The following is a 15,412-nucleotide window of genomic DNA, read 5'->3' as shown; positions in this document are numbered from 1 at the left end:
GGGGAGAGCCAGGTGAGTGTGTCTGAGATGAGATGGAGCAAGGAAGGGAGGGAGGGGAGGAGGTGAAGCAAGCACAGAGGGAGTAAATAAAAAAAAAAAAAAAAAAAAAAGGTATGGGGGGTGGTCATGAAAAAAGAGCAGAAAGGGAATGAAAAGAAGAGATATATATCGAAATAGATGGAGTCGGAATAAAAGGGGAGCGAAGAGAAATAAAAAAGGATCTAGGAGGAAGAGAGGTGGAAAATGAATGACCAAAAAAAGAAAGAAAAAATACCAAAGAGGAGAGCGAGTTAGAGAGAAGACAAGGCAGCAGGGAGGCATGAAGAAGAGATGCAGACAGAAAGGTAAAGAGAACGGTGGAGAGAGGAGGTCAAGGTGGAGCTGTGCAGACAGGAACTAAGCTTGAGACACAATGTGTTGTAATTCATAGCTCGCTACAGCTCCTGTGTGCGTGCCTGTGTTTGTCCGTCTGGGTCAGTGGATGTGAGCTTGTGTGTGCGTGTGCACGTCAGCACGCTTGAGTGCAGGCACAGATAGTTTTTTTTTTTTTTTTTTTCTCGCTCTCTCCTCTTCTCTTTAAACGCCAGTGTGTCTCAGGCTTCAGTGTGTGTGCGTGATGAAAGAGGAGGAGGGCGAGTGTATATGGGTGTGTGGGCTTGTGCGTGTGTATGTGTGTTGCTTTGAGGTGCTCGGCAAGGTGCATTTTCAAACCCATCTCCAGCCACCTCAGATGAGCCGGGGATTATAGAATGACCCTCAATGCCTCTGTCTTATTGGTCTGGCCAGGGTGCATTAGGCTGCAGTAACCAGCCTTCCCACAATCCCTCTGTACAAAACTATACCCAATACACACTCCAGCACTCCTTATGATTTGTAGAAATTACCAACTCATGTCTAGTTTGACACAAAACCCTTTTGTGATAAATATAAGGAAGGAAAATAAAAAGAAGCCTCCAGATCAATCTCACCTTTTTAATTAGGCCAATTTAAAGGTGCTGCCATTTTAATTCTTGCTGCAATGATTTTAGCATGTCAGCGTGTTCACGTCCCATTTTCTTTTGTCTTTTTGTTTGTTTGTTTGTTTGTTTCTCTCAGGCTTAAAGATGCAGTGGACCCCCGAGCACAGCCAGTGGGCCGAACAGCATTTCGACATCTCCTCCACCACGCGCTCGCCAGCCCACAAGGCTGAGGCCTACAGGGCGGTGCCCGGCCACCTGCAGCGCTCCGCCACCTACCAGTACGCCTGGGCCAATGATGACATCTCGGCCCTCACCGCCTCCAACCTGCTCAAGAAGTATGCTGAGAAGTATTCAGGTATTCTGGAGATGCCGGGTGCGTACTCTGAGGCTCCTGGGGTCCCTGGAGTGATGAATGGACGGAAAGGTGAATCGGAGCCTTGGCAGGATGGCGTATACCCCATGAGCTGCATCCCCGAGGGGGTTTCAGTCAGAAAAGGAGGGGTGGCGGCCGCTTCCGAAGTGGTGTCTGGCATGTGCAGCTCCCCAGGCCTGGCCTCCAGCACCCTGAGTGAGCCCAGCTACTCTAGCAGCAGCTGTGGGAGCCACACGGCCACCGCCCTCCACTCCTCCTCCATGCCCTCTCAGGAATATGGCCCGGCATACAGCGGCTCCTACTTGCACAGTAGTTACAGCTCGCAGTCCGCCCCCACCCCAGCTCTTCCCTCTCCGTTACACAGCTCTGGGCTCCTGCAGCCACCCCCCCCACCACCTTCCCACCCCACTTTAGTCCCAGCTTACAACGGAGGCTCCCCCAACTTGTCTAGTTATAATTACCCCCCAGCAGGCTACCCAGCTCAGAGCTCAGTTGGGCCAGGATACAGCCCTGGGGGAGCGCCCCCTCCTTCCTCCTACCTCCCCTCAGGCATCGCTGCACCTACACCCCTTCCTCCCTCTTCTGCTTTACCTGGATACCCGTACCAGAGCCACAACCTGACCCCAATCGCCCCCACCCCTCTCAGCAGCAGCTCCTCCAACTCTCTGAAGAGGAAAGCCTTCTACATGGCAGGCCAAGGAGAGATAGACTCCTCTTATGGAAATTTCGGCTATGGTCAGGCCCGGAGCTCTGCTGAGAGCCCCATGTATCGGGTAGCAGACAGCAGCAGTGCAAACGGGGGCTCCAGCAGCAGCGGCTTTGACAGGAGTGGTGAGAAGTCGACTGTACCTTTCAATCCTCAGAAACAGTCCACAATGTCGTCGGAGCAGCAACAGAGGAAGTACAACAGCCAGGCAACAGGTGGGCCACTGACTCCACCAGCCTATGTCTCCTCCACCCTCGGGGGGTCTCGCTCAGCAGACTCCCTCGCCAGCTTCACTTCCCCCTCCCTCAGCGAGCAAGGTGCTGATGATCACCGTCTCCACCTCTCCCACTCTGCACCAGGGCCTACCTCCTCCTCGTCCACTTCCTCCTCCCGGCCTGCTGAGGAGCAGTTAAAAACCAGTGATCCTCACCTCCTAGACATGGTTACCTCTGAAATCGTTCAGCAAGGCCCCCCTGTGGACTGGAGTGACATTGCAGGGCTAGAACTGGCCAAGGCAACTCTAAAGGAGGAGGTCCTGTGGCCCATCCTTCGCCCAGACATGTTCAGCAGTTTAGGACCAGCCCCTCGTTGCGTGTTGCTGTTTGGCCCTAGGGGCAGTGGCAGGACGTTGCTGGGTCGCTGCCTGGCCAGCCAGCTGGGGGCCCCATTCCTCCAGCTCAGCGGCTCCACGTTGGCCACCAAGTGGCTGGCTGACGGAGAAAAAATTATCCGAGCATCCTTCCTGGTGGCACGCTGCCGGCAGCCCTCAGTACTCTTCATCAGCGAGGTCGACATGCTACTGTCAGCCCACCTCAGTGAGGAGAGCCCCATTAACCGGCTCAAAGGGGAGCTCCTCGCCCAGTTGGACTCGCTTCTCATGGGCTCCGGTGATGATGGAGGCAACCAGGTTTTGGTGGTTTGCTCCACAAGCAGACCCCAGGACATGGACGAAGGGCTGCGCAGGTACTTTGCTCGTAGGGTCCTGGTGCCCCTGCCAGATAGCACAGCCAGACACCAGATCGTGAACCAGCTCCTTGCCCAATCTCAGCACAAATACTGTGTGAGCGAGGAGGAGCTGGCGCTGCTGGTCCAGCGTACAGAGGGTTTCTCCGGACTGGACCTGGCCAGACTTTGCCAGGAAGCCCTTGTGGGTCTGTTACACGCCTCTGCACAGGGCATGGACATGACAGGTATGATGTCCAGGGGACAGATAAGGCCCCTCACCTACCAGGACTTTGAGAGTGTGTTTTGTAAATTCCAAGCCAGTATATCACAGAAAGAGATTGACACGTACACTGAGTGGAACAAAATGTTCGGCTGCAGCCAGTGAAAAGATAGATTCCGCCCTTGAGAAAAAGAGGCATCCACAATTCCTTTCCTCAGGGCAGAAGCATTGTGCTGGAGGGAAAGGCACGTAAAGGCCAACACAAGCCCACCGAGTTCTCACAAGCAGGGGTGAGATGCTCCAAGAGACGTGGTTTGATGAGACAGCTGGCAGTTTTGCAGTTAACGACCAAGAGATTTAATTTGAATGCTTGACACTCTAGAAAGCCAGGCATAGTTTACACATTGCAAGCGAGTTGGCTTCAGAAGAAACATGCCCCAGTGTCTGTGTATATATATCGTTACGTTCCTGTTCTTGAGATTTAGTTTGGCTATCCAAGTGCCTGAAGTGGTGCTTTCTGATTTCCTTTCTTTATTTGCCTCACAATCTGCATTCATGGCATGAGCTGATGATTATCAAGAGCTTTAAAACTTCAGCAGCGAGTCTGAACAACAGATTGACAGTCACTGACAGTTTGCTGGTGGCCAAACAGTCTGTATTGTCTTGCGTAAAGCAGTAATCCATCAGTAGTCTGGGCCCTTACACACACGCACCCTCTCTCTCTCTCCCTCTCTCTCTAACACACACACGCACACACACACACACACACACACACACACACATCTCTCTTCTAATCCTGTGTCTGCAAAACAAACGTAACAAACAAAACTCAGGAAAGCGTTTGTGAATTGTACAGTACCTCAAGATATCTTGACGAAAAGCACTAAGATCTAAGAGGGGAATCCATGGTGGTTTGGCAGTTTATGTCTAGCAAAGCAGTGTTAGGTGAACCTCAGCTGGCTAGGATAAATAGCAAAGAGGTGACAATGAATGTACTAGATTTGTTCTAGATTGAGGGGACATAATCTATAGTGAGTGTAAAACATTATTTCTTTCAATTTTTTTCCTCCCAGCAGGTACTTTGATTGCCTATTTCTTCGTTTTAACCAGTCCTGAAGCTTATTTCCATTGCTCTTGAAAAATGTGTTGCCCAGCTTTGTTGTTTGGGGTTGGTGGTGGTGGGGGGGCGGGCAGGTTATTGGGTGTGGTGGGAGTTGTATATTTATTAAAACAACCATAATCAACATTGTTTATATTATGTGATCTAGGCTATATGTCGAAGCTGCATAGAGGTTCCATCAGTCAGCTAACTTCTGCGTAAAATACCTCAAATAACTCATTTGTCATGTAGTTCAGAAAGGGAAGACAAATTCTCTGGCATGGAGGGCCTCGATGCTAAAGAGACCTCCAAAGGAATTAAAGGAATAGTTTAGGAAATACAGTTATTTGCTTTCTTGCCTCAACCTAGAAGGGAAGATCGTAGCCGCAGGAAAGAAAACAGGGAAAACACAATAGAGCTGGCTTCTCCCAGAAGGGAACCAAACCTACCAGCACATCTGAAGGTCACCAAGTGAAGCTGGGAAGGTAGAAAAAGCACACAGGCTAAACTACTAGCAACATTCCACATTGGGAAACAGAAAACATTACATGTCAGTTCTCTTGGTCTCTGAAATGCTGGCTGAAGTTGGCCAACACAGGCTATTTTTTCAACACTCGAGCAAAGAGTCAGTGCAGACATCTGGACGTATAAAAAATATATATATACACAAGTGCTAACTGCCTCCTTATCTCAGTCTCCGCAAGAAAGTAAAAAGGCCTATTTCCCAAAATGTCCATCTATTCTGCAAAATCACAGTTATCAAAATTTACTGTATCTCTCTGTGTGGGTCTTCAATTAAGTGTTTTGCGTCACGTGAGTTTGTCTAGTTTACTCGAGTAAACGCTGCATTGGACAAAAAAGGTCAATTCTGATACATGTTAAATCCAGATGTGCTCCTAGTTTTTTTTTTTTTTTGTTTGTTTTTTTTTAAGTTGCATTCGAGCTGGAATGGAAGTTGGGGTTTTACAGAGTTGCCTTGTTACTAACACTGATTAGCGAAGTTTGAATTGGATTAGCTATAGAAGGGAGCTATCACTTGTCATTTTAATTACAGGTTCATCCAGCAAACATCTCACGTGTCTATAATTTTGCGTGAAAAAACAGAGACTCAAGATTAAATGACAGAGGTCAGAGGTCACGGATTGACATCTCTCTTACCCAGACTGTATTATAATTATCATTATTATTATTATTATTATCATGGCGATTTCATCGTCCATCCAAGAAGAAAATACATGCATTATTTTTTATCAGGTTGCATCATAAAATTGACTCAAAATGTTCAGAGCAGACTAACTAATCCAATTCAAACACTTAAGTGATTTTTATCTGTCTGTAACTGTATTTAACTATTTTCTTTGCCACTATATTTAAACAGATGTCATGAAGCACATAGTCAAAGTGCATTTTCAGATCACTGAAAAGCTTTTGTAACACGATTTGGGAATTCTGGCACTAGTCTTAAAGTCCTTCATCCCTGAAGGTTATCTGTTGCCCATTGTAGTGCATTGGAATGTATTTTTATCTTTTCCCTGTCACTGTATGGGGCTCTACTATTGTGGCATGGGAGTATTTAAGATAGTTTATTGTAAGTGCACTAAAGCATTTTTTTCTGTGTAATATTGTTTTTGCTGAAATGTCTCAATGCCACTGACGGCGCTTGTTGTTGGTTTCCGGTGTTCATCCCGAAGGAGATTGAATTTATCTGAACGGATGATCAGTTTTACACTGTTATTGTAAAAAAAATGTTTTTATTATTATTATTGTTACATATTATTTTTGATGTTTTTTTTCTTAGACTATCACTGTTGAAGTAGGAGCTACATACAGGACACGCAGGCACATTTTGTGTTGTGGGCACCATCAGTGCGGCACCTGATGCGGAAGAGGGGGGCGGGGGGTTCTGCTGAGCGTCAGCAAAATTGACGGAAAGGAAAGACAGTCAGGCAGCGTGGCGGCAGCACAAGGGGAAAAGCAGAGTGGTCCGTCAGAAAATCACCCTCAAAACAATCTGTACCAGAATTCCTTCTGTCAGCAGATCCTCTGGAGAGAGAGTCCCTTTAGACAGAAAAACCTACTAATGCACTTCAGAGCACACAACAACAGCACAGGCTTTCTCTCTCTCACCCCATTCTCCACAGACGACTAAAGACACTCTGGTCAATGCTACGCTTGTTTGTTACATGTCTTATGGTCCTTCGTTTGCGTCTTGGGTCTTTTTCTACATGGTGTTTAAATCTAGCTTTTTTCTTTTTTCTTTTTTTTTTTGGAAAACCTTTTCTTAAATGGAAGCTAGAATTCTTCTTTAAAGCATTTTCTACCTCATGGCTACAACAAAACACACGTGATATTTGATTTATGTCTTTCCAAATGTCAGACATTTGTGAAAAATGCTTTGAAAAATAATAATTAAAATAAGGGGGAGAGGGAGAGAGAGAGAAGAAGAAGAGGTGAGGAGAATAACACCATAAAATTTTGCGCAGTCTACCTCAGATGACTGTACTTAAACATTTAGCTGATGGTGCAACCGCAGGCTGCAGCATAGCCTAGTGTGTGTGGTAGTGTGTGTGTGTGTGTGTGTGTGTGTGTGTGCGCGCGTGCATGTGTCTGTCACTGTGTGTCAGATCCGAGCTATAGGCAAAACACACACACACACACACACACACACACCTCATAACACTCGTCAAAAAACACACAAGCAACTTGTGAGAGGGAGGGAGGTGGCAGTCGGGGTCAAGTTAAAGGTGACCTGGAAATGTATAATCCAATACATTTGCTTTAATCTTTTGTGAACTACTGTGGTTGTGCGCGTGTGAATGTGTATATACGTGGGCACACAATTCTTTTTTTTATTTAGTGTGTTGAATTTTATAAATTGTTAGTATATATAACACACTTGCACAACTTTAAACCAGAGTGTAACGTGTTTCTGTTGTACATACCTATACATACAATACAAATGCACCACTTGTTTATATGTGTGAATATGTTGCCATACTTGCAGTCAACTTAAATGTATTTTCATGTAATCTGAGGTACAAGCAGCAACAAACAATTCATTAAAGACATTTTCTTGGGAAATTATATCTTGGGATTTTCTTTTCTGTCACTGGTCATTAAGGCTAAAATATGAAAAAAAAAAAAAAAATACTATTATCAGAATGACTGTATGATGATTTATCAGTAGAATGGAAAAATAAATGCATTGTCGTGCCACAAAACAGCCCAGCTGAAAAATCACCTTAATAAGCCTTGAGTTAGTCACCCTTGTGTGCAATTATAAAATCATCCATGTTGCACAGGAAGCCAAAGCTGTCGCTTCTCTCATTAAAATGTAACAATTCATTTCTCTTGCTGTGGTGAGAGTGGCAAGACCAAAACATTAAAGCATTAATTATCTTCCTCCATAACAAAGAATTTGGATTATGTGAGCACTCTTAATGAAAATGATGTGCATTTTCCCACTACATTTCCAAGGTATCATTATATATCCGCTGCTAAGGTGTGGGAAGCTGCCGTATAGCCTCTATAATTATCTGTGAAAACTTGGACGTTTCGCAAGAGGTCAGAGGTCATCAGGGGTTGCTGTTTTCTTTATTTCTACACTCGGAAACATGCCAAAGCCATGATCAGTAATAATTTAAAGTACCAGCTTTTGTTTTGTCATAGATAGAGCCGTTTCGTGCAGCTTTCTCTTTTACAGATTTGATCATATTCTTCTTTTTCGCGCTCTGAGCTGCATAAACACTGAGCTACACCTGTATTCAAAGGCTGCGTTGCTCTTTGACATGGGAGGAGCGATACAGGAAATATTCTCCACAAATTGGGGGGTGCAGCGGCCAGACTTTTATTGAATATCTTTAGCTTTATTCATAATTTAAATGTTTACATCCTCTCTCACAATTCACAGATGGGTGTCTGATACAGCTACTGTGAGTGTACAAATATGCTTGTGTGCGTGTGTGTGTGTGTGTGTGTGTGTGTGTGTGTGTGAACTAGGAGGATATCAGCCACAACACAACTGTGTCCTCTTCACTTTAAAGGGTACTCGTTCCATAAGCTTTGCCTCACACCTCCGCTCACTCTTTGCACGACAATTAAAATATGCTAAGTGATCATTTTCCTTAAGTAGCCTTAAATGTGCAATCTATTCAAATATGAGAGGAAATTGCCCACAGCTCGCAAAAAAAAAAAAAAAAAAAAAAAAAAAAAATCAGAGGTGGTTGAACAGGGTGGCAAAGCCGGAATAAATTATGCAAATAACACAAAGGACTTTACCACTTGAAAGCCTAATTTTCCTATAATCAGCACACTGTCGCCTAATATTTTTTTCCCACCTCTTATTAAAAGTGACTGTTCTTTTGCTGATCATCAGATGGCTCTATCTGTCACTGGACTGTGAAATGACTGCAGCCTGCCAGACTAAATGCTAAAGCATTTTGCTGGAGCTTTTAGATGATGGTTACATTCCCACACAAGTAATTATGCGCCAGAGAGTCCAGAAATAAGGTTTAATTATACAGTAATCGTCAGTGATGGACACTAGGAAGTGGTGAGTACCGCCAGACTGCAATCCATCAATGACAAACCTCTGGCCAGTTTTAATTCCTCCTCATTTGCATCCTAACCTCCACACCAAGTTGCGCAAACGCTGTTAAATGTTAATAGGACCTGTCTCGCCACTCAAAATGAATGCTTAAGCCATTTTTTCGTCACTCCTCCACCCCTCCCAGCCTCCATACCACCACTCACTCTTCTCTCCCTTTTTGTTTCATGTCTTGTCCTTCTCTTTATCAGTATACCTCTCCAACCCGTTCCCTTCTTTTATTTCTCTATTAAGCCCATCATCTTCATGCCATTCTCTCTTCTCCTGTCATCCTACCTCCAACGCCCCACCCCCCCACCCCCTTCTTCCTTTCCTTCTTCCCTATCCTCTTCGCAGGCCTCGCTGTGGAGGAGGCACAGAGCGGTCACTGATGCACTAATTGGGAGCAACACTTACAGTTTTATCTCCCCCCACCACTAATGGCAGTCTGCACTGAAGCAACTCACCTTAGGGTGAGGAATGGATGGATGAGCTGGAGGTAGGAGGTGGGGGTGGTGGGTAGGAGGGGAGGGGGGGGGGGGGGGGGGGGGGGGGGGGGACGGGCTGGTCGAGGCCTTGAATGAGAAATTCCTCCATGCAAACTGCAGCACAGACTCTGTGTGAGATTGGGCCCTCAAGCCATCATGGTTAATCCATATCCCGCAGGACCTCGGACTCAATTCCCTGCTTCATTAATTGAAAACGATGGCCTTTTTTTGGTGTGAGTGAATAAAACAAGGAGCCATTTATGAAAAAAAGAAAGAAAAAAAAAAAAAAAAAGCGCATTTTGTCTGGTTTTGTTCCTGAAGAAGCTGCAGTCTCATTATGCCTCTGTGCTGCATTTCAAAATGTGCTATCATCTTTGTCTTGATTGTCTCCCAGCGTCAGCGAGAGATAAATACTCACGCTGCTTTGCTGTGCTGATGCCAGGACTGTTTTTCAGTGAATCATTTGAAGTCTTATCAGCCTTTATGGAAATAAAGCCTTTGCTTAATAAACTGTTCCACAGGCTTTAGGAGAGTCGCACATAAACACCTTTTTTTCTCCCGACAACGCCATCATTAGCGCATCTTGTTCAATGCTTTACACATAATTGGAATCAACATCTATTGTTCGTGTTCTTGACCTTCCACTTGTTTTCCAGCAGACATTCAGAAACATTGTATTACTGCTGAGAGAGAATCTTAACTAGGAGAACACATGCTAAGTGCCTTTGCTTTATTTTATCAGGGGCACAATGCTTCACTTTGAATATAACTTGAAAACCACTAGCTTTCCTGTTTAATGACAAAAATCCCAATCCAATTCTGCATATTCAAAGTTACCAACGTAATAAATAATATTGTCATGTAATTGACATATGTGCATTCAGGGAAATAGGCTCATACAGTACAGTAGAAGAATTCCTTTTAGCTTTTAGCTGCGGCTACAAATTAAATAAATTCAGGGGTTTTTGAAAAGGACAAATTTGTCTGTTTCTTAAACCGACCGTCGGCGCTACATCTTCAGTGACGATCAGAAGAAGCCGTGTGAAAAAGGCAAGAACCAGCATTGATGTCGTGAGTATAGGAACACAGCTTGATGCTGAACTTAAGCAGCAACAGCAAAATGTACGCACAGGTCCTTTAAAGTAAAGGAAGGGAATTCAAGAAAAGTCTACATTTAAAACTTGTAGTCTAAATAAATAGAGAAGCAGCAGAGGAATTGGCTGAAAGCGACAGAAGTCAAGATAAGAGGAGCATCAGCAACTCTCTAACTGGGAAGAGGCAAAAACAAGGCTAAAGGAAACATCTTCGGAAGATTCACGCATAAATTTCAAGATGAAAGCAAATGTGGAAATAAGGTTTTGAAATATCACACATAGAATGCAATCCCTGTAGCCAACAGACATGACAACTGTGTGCACTGATACTTTTAATTGATTCTGTCTCGTAGTTTCTGGAAAGTTTTGAGCCCTTAACATTGCAAAGACGGAAAAATGGATTCCGCTAAATACCTTCAAATTCAGGATGCAAATGTCCTGCAGTCAGCCAGACAAGTCAGAAGAGTCTGGCTCTTGAACAGGGCAATGAACCATGAACTACTTCAAGAAACACAAACTGAGGCTTTTGGCCTTCACAGTCCCCTGACCTGAGCATAACTGAAAATCCGTTAGGAGATATTAAACCAGCTGAGCACCAAGGAAAGACTGAAATATCCCAGAAGCTGCAGAGAGCTGGAGAAAGAGGGGGTGAAATTTCCTCCATCTTTCTGCTGTCACAAAAAGTTGTGCGATCTGCCACTGGGGTGTTACCGAACTTTTGCATGCAGAGGCAGCTTTCACTGTGGCCTGAAGTGACATTTATGGGATGCTGTTTGATGCTGAAAGTCTAATGTAACATTAGCACAAGTTGAGAAGGCTGCTGAAATCAATGAATTGACTTCGTAATGTCTGCTGCGGCAGTGTTGCTTGCATCAACTAACTTTAGCCAACACCTTAACCTACCGGTCACAGCTACAGCGCAGCACCAAGAACCCCCGAACGCTTGGACTGTTTCTCCAAGCTCAATGTGCAATAAGCCACATTCACGGCAAACTCAGTGATCCACACTGCTGCCAACATTCGATGCATTTAATGGGGCTTGATTTGAGGGAACAAGCTTAAGAGGAAGACGAAGACGAAGTCGCAAACACCAAATTAGCTTCACCTTCTGCTGATGCATGGAGATCCTATGTGGCTAAGAACATCGCCCATGCAAATGATGGTGTTGATTATGCTAATATATTATTATGTTAATGGGGTCCAGCTTTAATAATGCATGATGTTGGCATATTGATAATGTATTGCATTTATTCTCATGCAAATTCTGTCTTAGAGGCCTATTAATTGACACTTATCAGAAAGTCTAAATCACAACATGAATAAGATGCAATTCCATGTAGAATAATGAATAAATCTGGAATGTTCTAATTAAGATGAAAAGTCTGGGAACTAAAGTGTCAGCCACAAGCATCACCATCAGAGACGTTCTTTGGGTTCAACAGCTGGCTGTTACCAGTCCAGTTTACCTCTTAGGAGGGTTTTTCGCCATAATCAAAACTCAGCAGTAGCCAAAAAAAAAAAAAAAAAAATCTGATCCATTTGATCGCTCAGCCACCTTGCTAACAGAGAGTCAGACTCGAGTCGTCCTCACTCCCATGCCCTCCTCCTTTGGCAGAGGAAAAAAAACAAAAAACAAAAACAAACTTAAAACAGCCTTTTGGGGCGTCACAGGAGGGTACCTTCAGAAACACTCTCCTTTTTGTGTGTGTTGTCAGATTGGCGGTGCTTGTGGAGTGTTCACAGGCACTGTGGGACGGGCTGTCGCGTTAGCAGTGAGTGGCAGACCGACCGACTGACAGCCAGCGAGGTTGTCTCTGGAGGATTCCTACTGAGGAGGTGTCGCTGAGTGAACTATCAGGGACTGTGATGTGCATTAGGCTGTGCAAGACCTCCACAAAGACAGGTTTTTCTTTTTTAGGAGGTGGGGTGGAGGGGGGGGGGGGGGGGGTTGAGTGTTGTTTGTTTTTTGTGGCTGACACGATGAGATTCATTAGCTGTCACCCATTTTTTCAGATCATCTCTCATCAAAGTCTTTCATCCTCCCAGACAGTGATGGACAGGCTGAAATAATTCATTTTCTGTCCGTGTGATTGATTTCATCACAGCACACACTGTACCAACACCATCATCTGATCATCATGTGATATTTTCTTTTACTGCGAGGTGCGAGGAGAATCCCTGGCTGCTGCGCTTGTTCTATTTTCTCCACAGTGAATTGTGCTGAAGGTGTAGTTTTCTATGTGATTTTCTCTCGGCTATAATGCCACATCGTGTATAACTGCCGATGGAGACATCCAATTAGTAGCCAGTCAGGCTGTGTTAGCTTAGTAAAGAACACACACCTACACACACACACACACACGCAGGGAGGGAGTGGATGCACACAGAAAATGCACACAACCACTTGCTGTTTCCACATGAGTACGCTCAGAGGAGATGGGGGAGGGGAGGCCCGAGATGTGTGCAGGGAAATTGGGGATTGTGGCGGCGGCAGCACTGGAAGCGGAGAATGTGGTAAAGGTGGTGGTGGTGGTGGTGACAATCTCGCCCAATCATGTGTGCTGGGAATGACTTCATTAGGAGGCCCTGTTGAAGTCCAGTGCCTGGGAATTGCGTTTGCAAGCAGGGATTGCAGGGAGGGATGGAGCAGAGGGGGAAGCACGAATGAGTCCTGAATCCCTCTTTTATCTGGCGCGTGATGGAGAGATCCAAATCAACAGCTGTCAGTCAGGTGGGCCCCAGGGTGAAGACCTCCAGCAGTGGGGGAAGGATAGGAAGGAGGAAAGGATGGGAGAGAGGAGAGCAGCAGGGGAGGAGGGAGCAGGCCCTGAGTGATGAGCTGAGTGTCAGCCCTGGGGTCCTCCACAGGTTGATGCTCATTTGCATGTTGACACATCAAAACTACATACAAAAAGGATAAATCTTAAAGCTAAACACTGCTACTGTCAAAAAGTCACGTGATCACTTTCAAGGCTTGGAAGATAAATCAAGTGCTCCTGTCTGGAAATTAACAGCCCTCCCCAGGCGCCACCACTTAACCAAATTATATATATTTCTCTTCTGCTTTGATATTCAGTGGACCTCTGTCACAGATAAACAGACAAATGCTGCAATATTTTGGGTTTCCCCTCACACACTATCCGTTTACCCACATGCTTAATGTGGACAATATTTCACACACAGAAAAGTGAACAGGGTTTTTAAGTCTCACCACATAGTTTTTTCTAAATCATAATTTTGAACTAATGATAATTTATTGAGCTTCCTCTGTCTAGCAGCCGCCAACCGCAGAAACACATCCTGAGTCAAAATTTCCCCTGGGTGGGGATCAATGATCTATTTTAAATATGCAAAAAAAAAAAAAAAAAATGCCTTAAATCTCAAGGTGATATTCATGCGTCTTTAAAAATAAATATACTGGCGCACATAACTAGAGGTTTATCAGCTGCTCACTCACTTGTGAATGTGTGCAGAGCAAATTATTTGCAAAGCAGCTAATAGCCACAGCTATGCTGTGATTCAGGGGCAGAATCATTTGGAGCAGCGTTCATGAAGGTGGGTCCTCGTATCTGATAAATTTGATTTTTTTTTTTTTTTCCCCTCCATGACCGTGCTTTATTCAGATTCACTCCAGGCTTTGAAACTACAGTGAAAAGTGTGTCTGCTGTAATGTTGCTGTTAAGATGGCATTAGCAGTGTGTGATTTTGCCTCGAGCCTCACGTGGAAACCAAATCATCAACACGGACATCATAAAGACATATCCGGCCTTCAGCTGGAATCGGCTCCGGATGCGGAACCAGACTCAGGCCAGAGGTCGCACAAGCCAGTGTGCGACTGGCCTTCTCGTGGCATCGCAAAGCAACCTTCACAGGACACACCCACATTTGAAGGTGCCTTCAAAATTGCGGCCTCTTCAGGAAGCAAACCCTGATTCAGGACTTATTGTTGACAGATAAACCAGGTTGAGCTGGTCTTCCCTCGAAATTGGAAATAGCCTCACAGCTGAAGTTAAATACAGCAACTAAAGATTAATCTTCCACTGTTACTGAGCTGCAACAGAGCAAATTTGTGTCACTTTGAGAATTTCCATCCTCTTGACCTCATTTCCAACTCTAGGACACTGGACAAATACTTGTCCTCACCACACAGATCACCTTTCTTCTTAAGTTTGTTTTTATTTCCAGGATTTCACAGGCAACATCGCAGCCCATATTCCTCATTACTTTATAAAAGCAGGCTATTATGTAAATTGTACATTTCTGGCCATCAAATCCCTGTAATAAACCCAAACATCCCTGTGCTACCGGCGACTCCTGCTCAGAGATGGGGAGGAGTAGAGATGCAGAGAGAGAGTGAGGTGAGTGTGTTTGAGCACCACGAAGGTCACTCTAGATTGAGAAGTTTGTCAAAATGTGATGACATCAGCAGCCTGTAAACTGTTATTGGCCCGAGCTGAGTGTCAGCCACGTCCAAACCATCGAAAATTACAAAAAAAGAAAAAAAAAAAGAAAGAAAAAACACACGCTCATACTGACTGCCACCACTCTGCCAGAAATGATTGCCTCCGAGGTTTCTTTTTTCTTCTCCCATCTCCGCTTGTTCACCCATGCCTTTCCTCCCCCTCCTCCTCCCTACCCGTCCTCACCAACAACACAACTCATATCCCCATCCCCCACTGTTTCTCTGCCTCGTCCTCACATGTTTGTACTGTAGAAAGCTGCCAGATATGTGTAAGCTTCGAGAAAAGAGGGAAAGGACGCAGGCAGGGAGAGAGAGGGAAGAGGAGGGCGAGGAGCCTGATCTGGACTTAATGACATTAAAGACGGTTTTTATGCTCAATAATAGGCCCGACATCATGTTTGATCCTAGGCAGCCAACACTTTATTTCGACACAAATGGAATCGCCTGTCAGGGAGTCTATTGAGTCATCAATATCTGCTGT

The 15,412-nt window shown here is 45.0% G+C and overlaps 1 protein-coding gene across 1 annotated transcript; it reads left to right on the top strand.

Moving 5' to 3' along the window:
* Positions 1-1,100: 1,100 nt before the first annotated feature.
* LOC115055618 (fidgetin-like) lies at positions 1,101-3,368 on the top strand. Its single transcript, XM_029521559.1, has one exon. It carries the CDS (start codon positions 1,104-1,106, stop codon positions 3,366-3,368), a length of 2,265 nt encoding a protein of 754 aa, XP_029377419.1. The 5' UTR covers positions 1,101-1,103.
* The last annotated feature ends 12,044 nt before the right edge of the window (positions 3,369-15,412 follow it).

The sequence above is a fragment of the Echeneis naucrates genome, chromosome 2 (genome assembly GCF_900963305.1).
Source record: "Echeneis naucrates chromosome 2, fEcheNa1.1, whole genome shotgun sequence".
Taxonomy (NCBI): domain Eukaryota; kingdom Metazoa; phylum Chordata; class Actinopteri; order Carangiformes; family Echeneidae; genus Echeneis; species Echeneis naucrates.
This window is presented reverse-complemented; position numbering and strand designations above follow the sequence as displayed.

Coding starts and splice junctions, on each gene's coding strand:
- LOC115055618 (XM_029521559.1), top strand. CDS start 1,104: ATGCAGTGGACCCCCGAGCACAGCCAGTGGGCCGAACAGCATTTCGAC.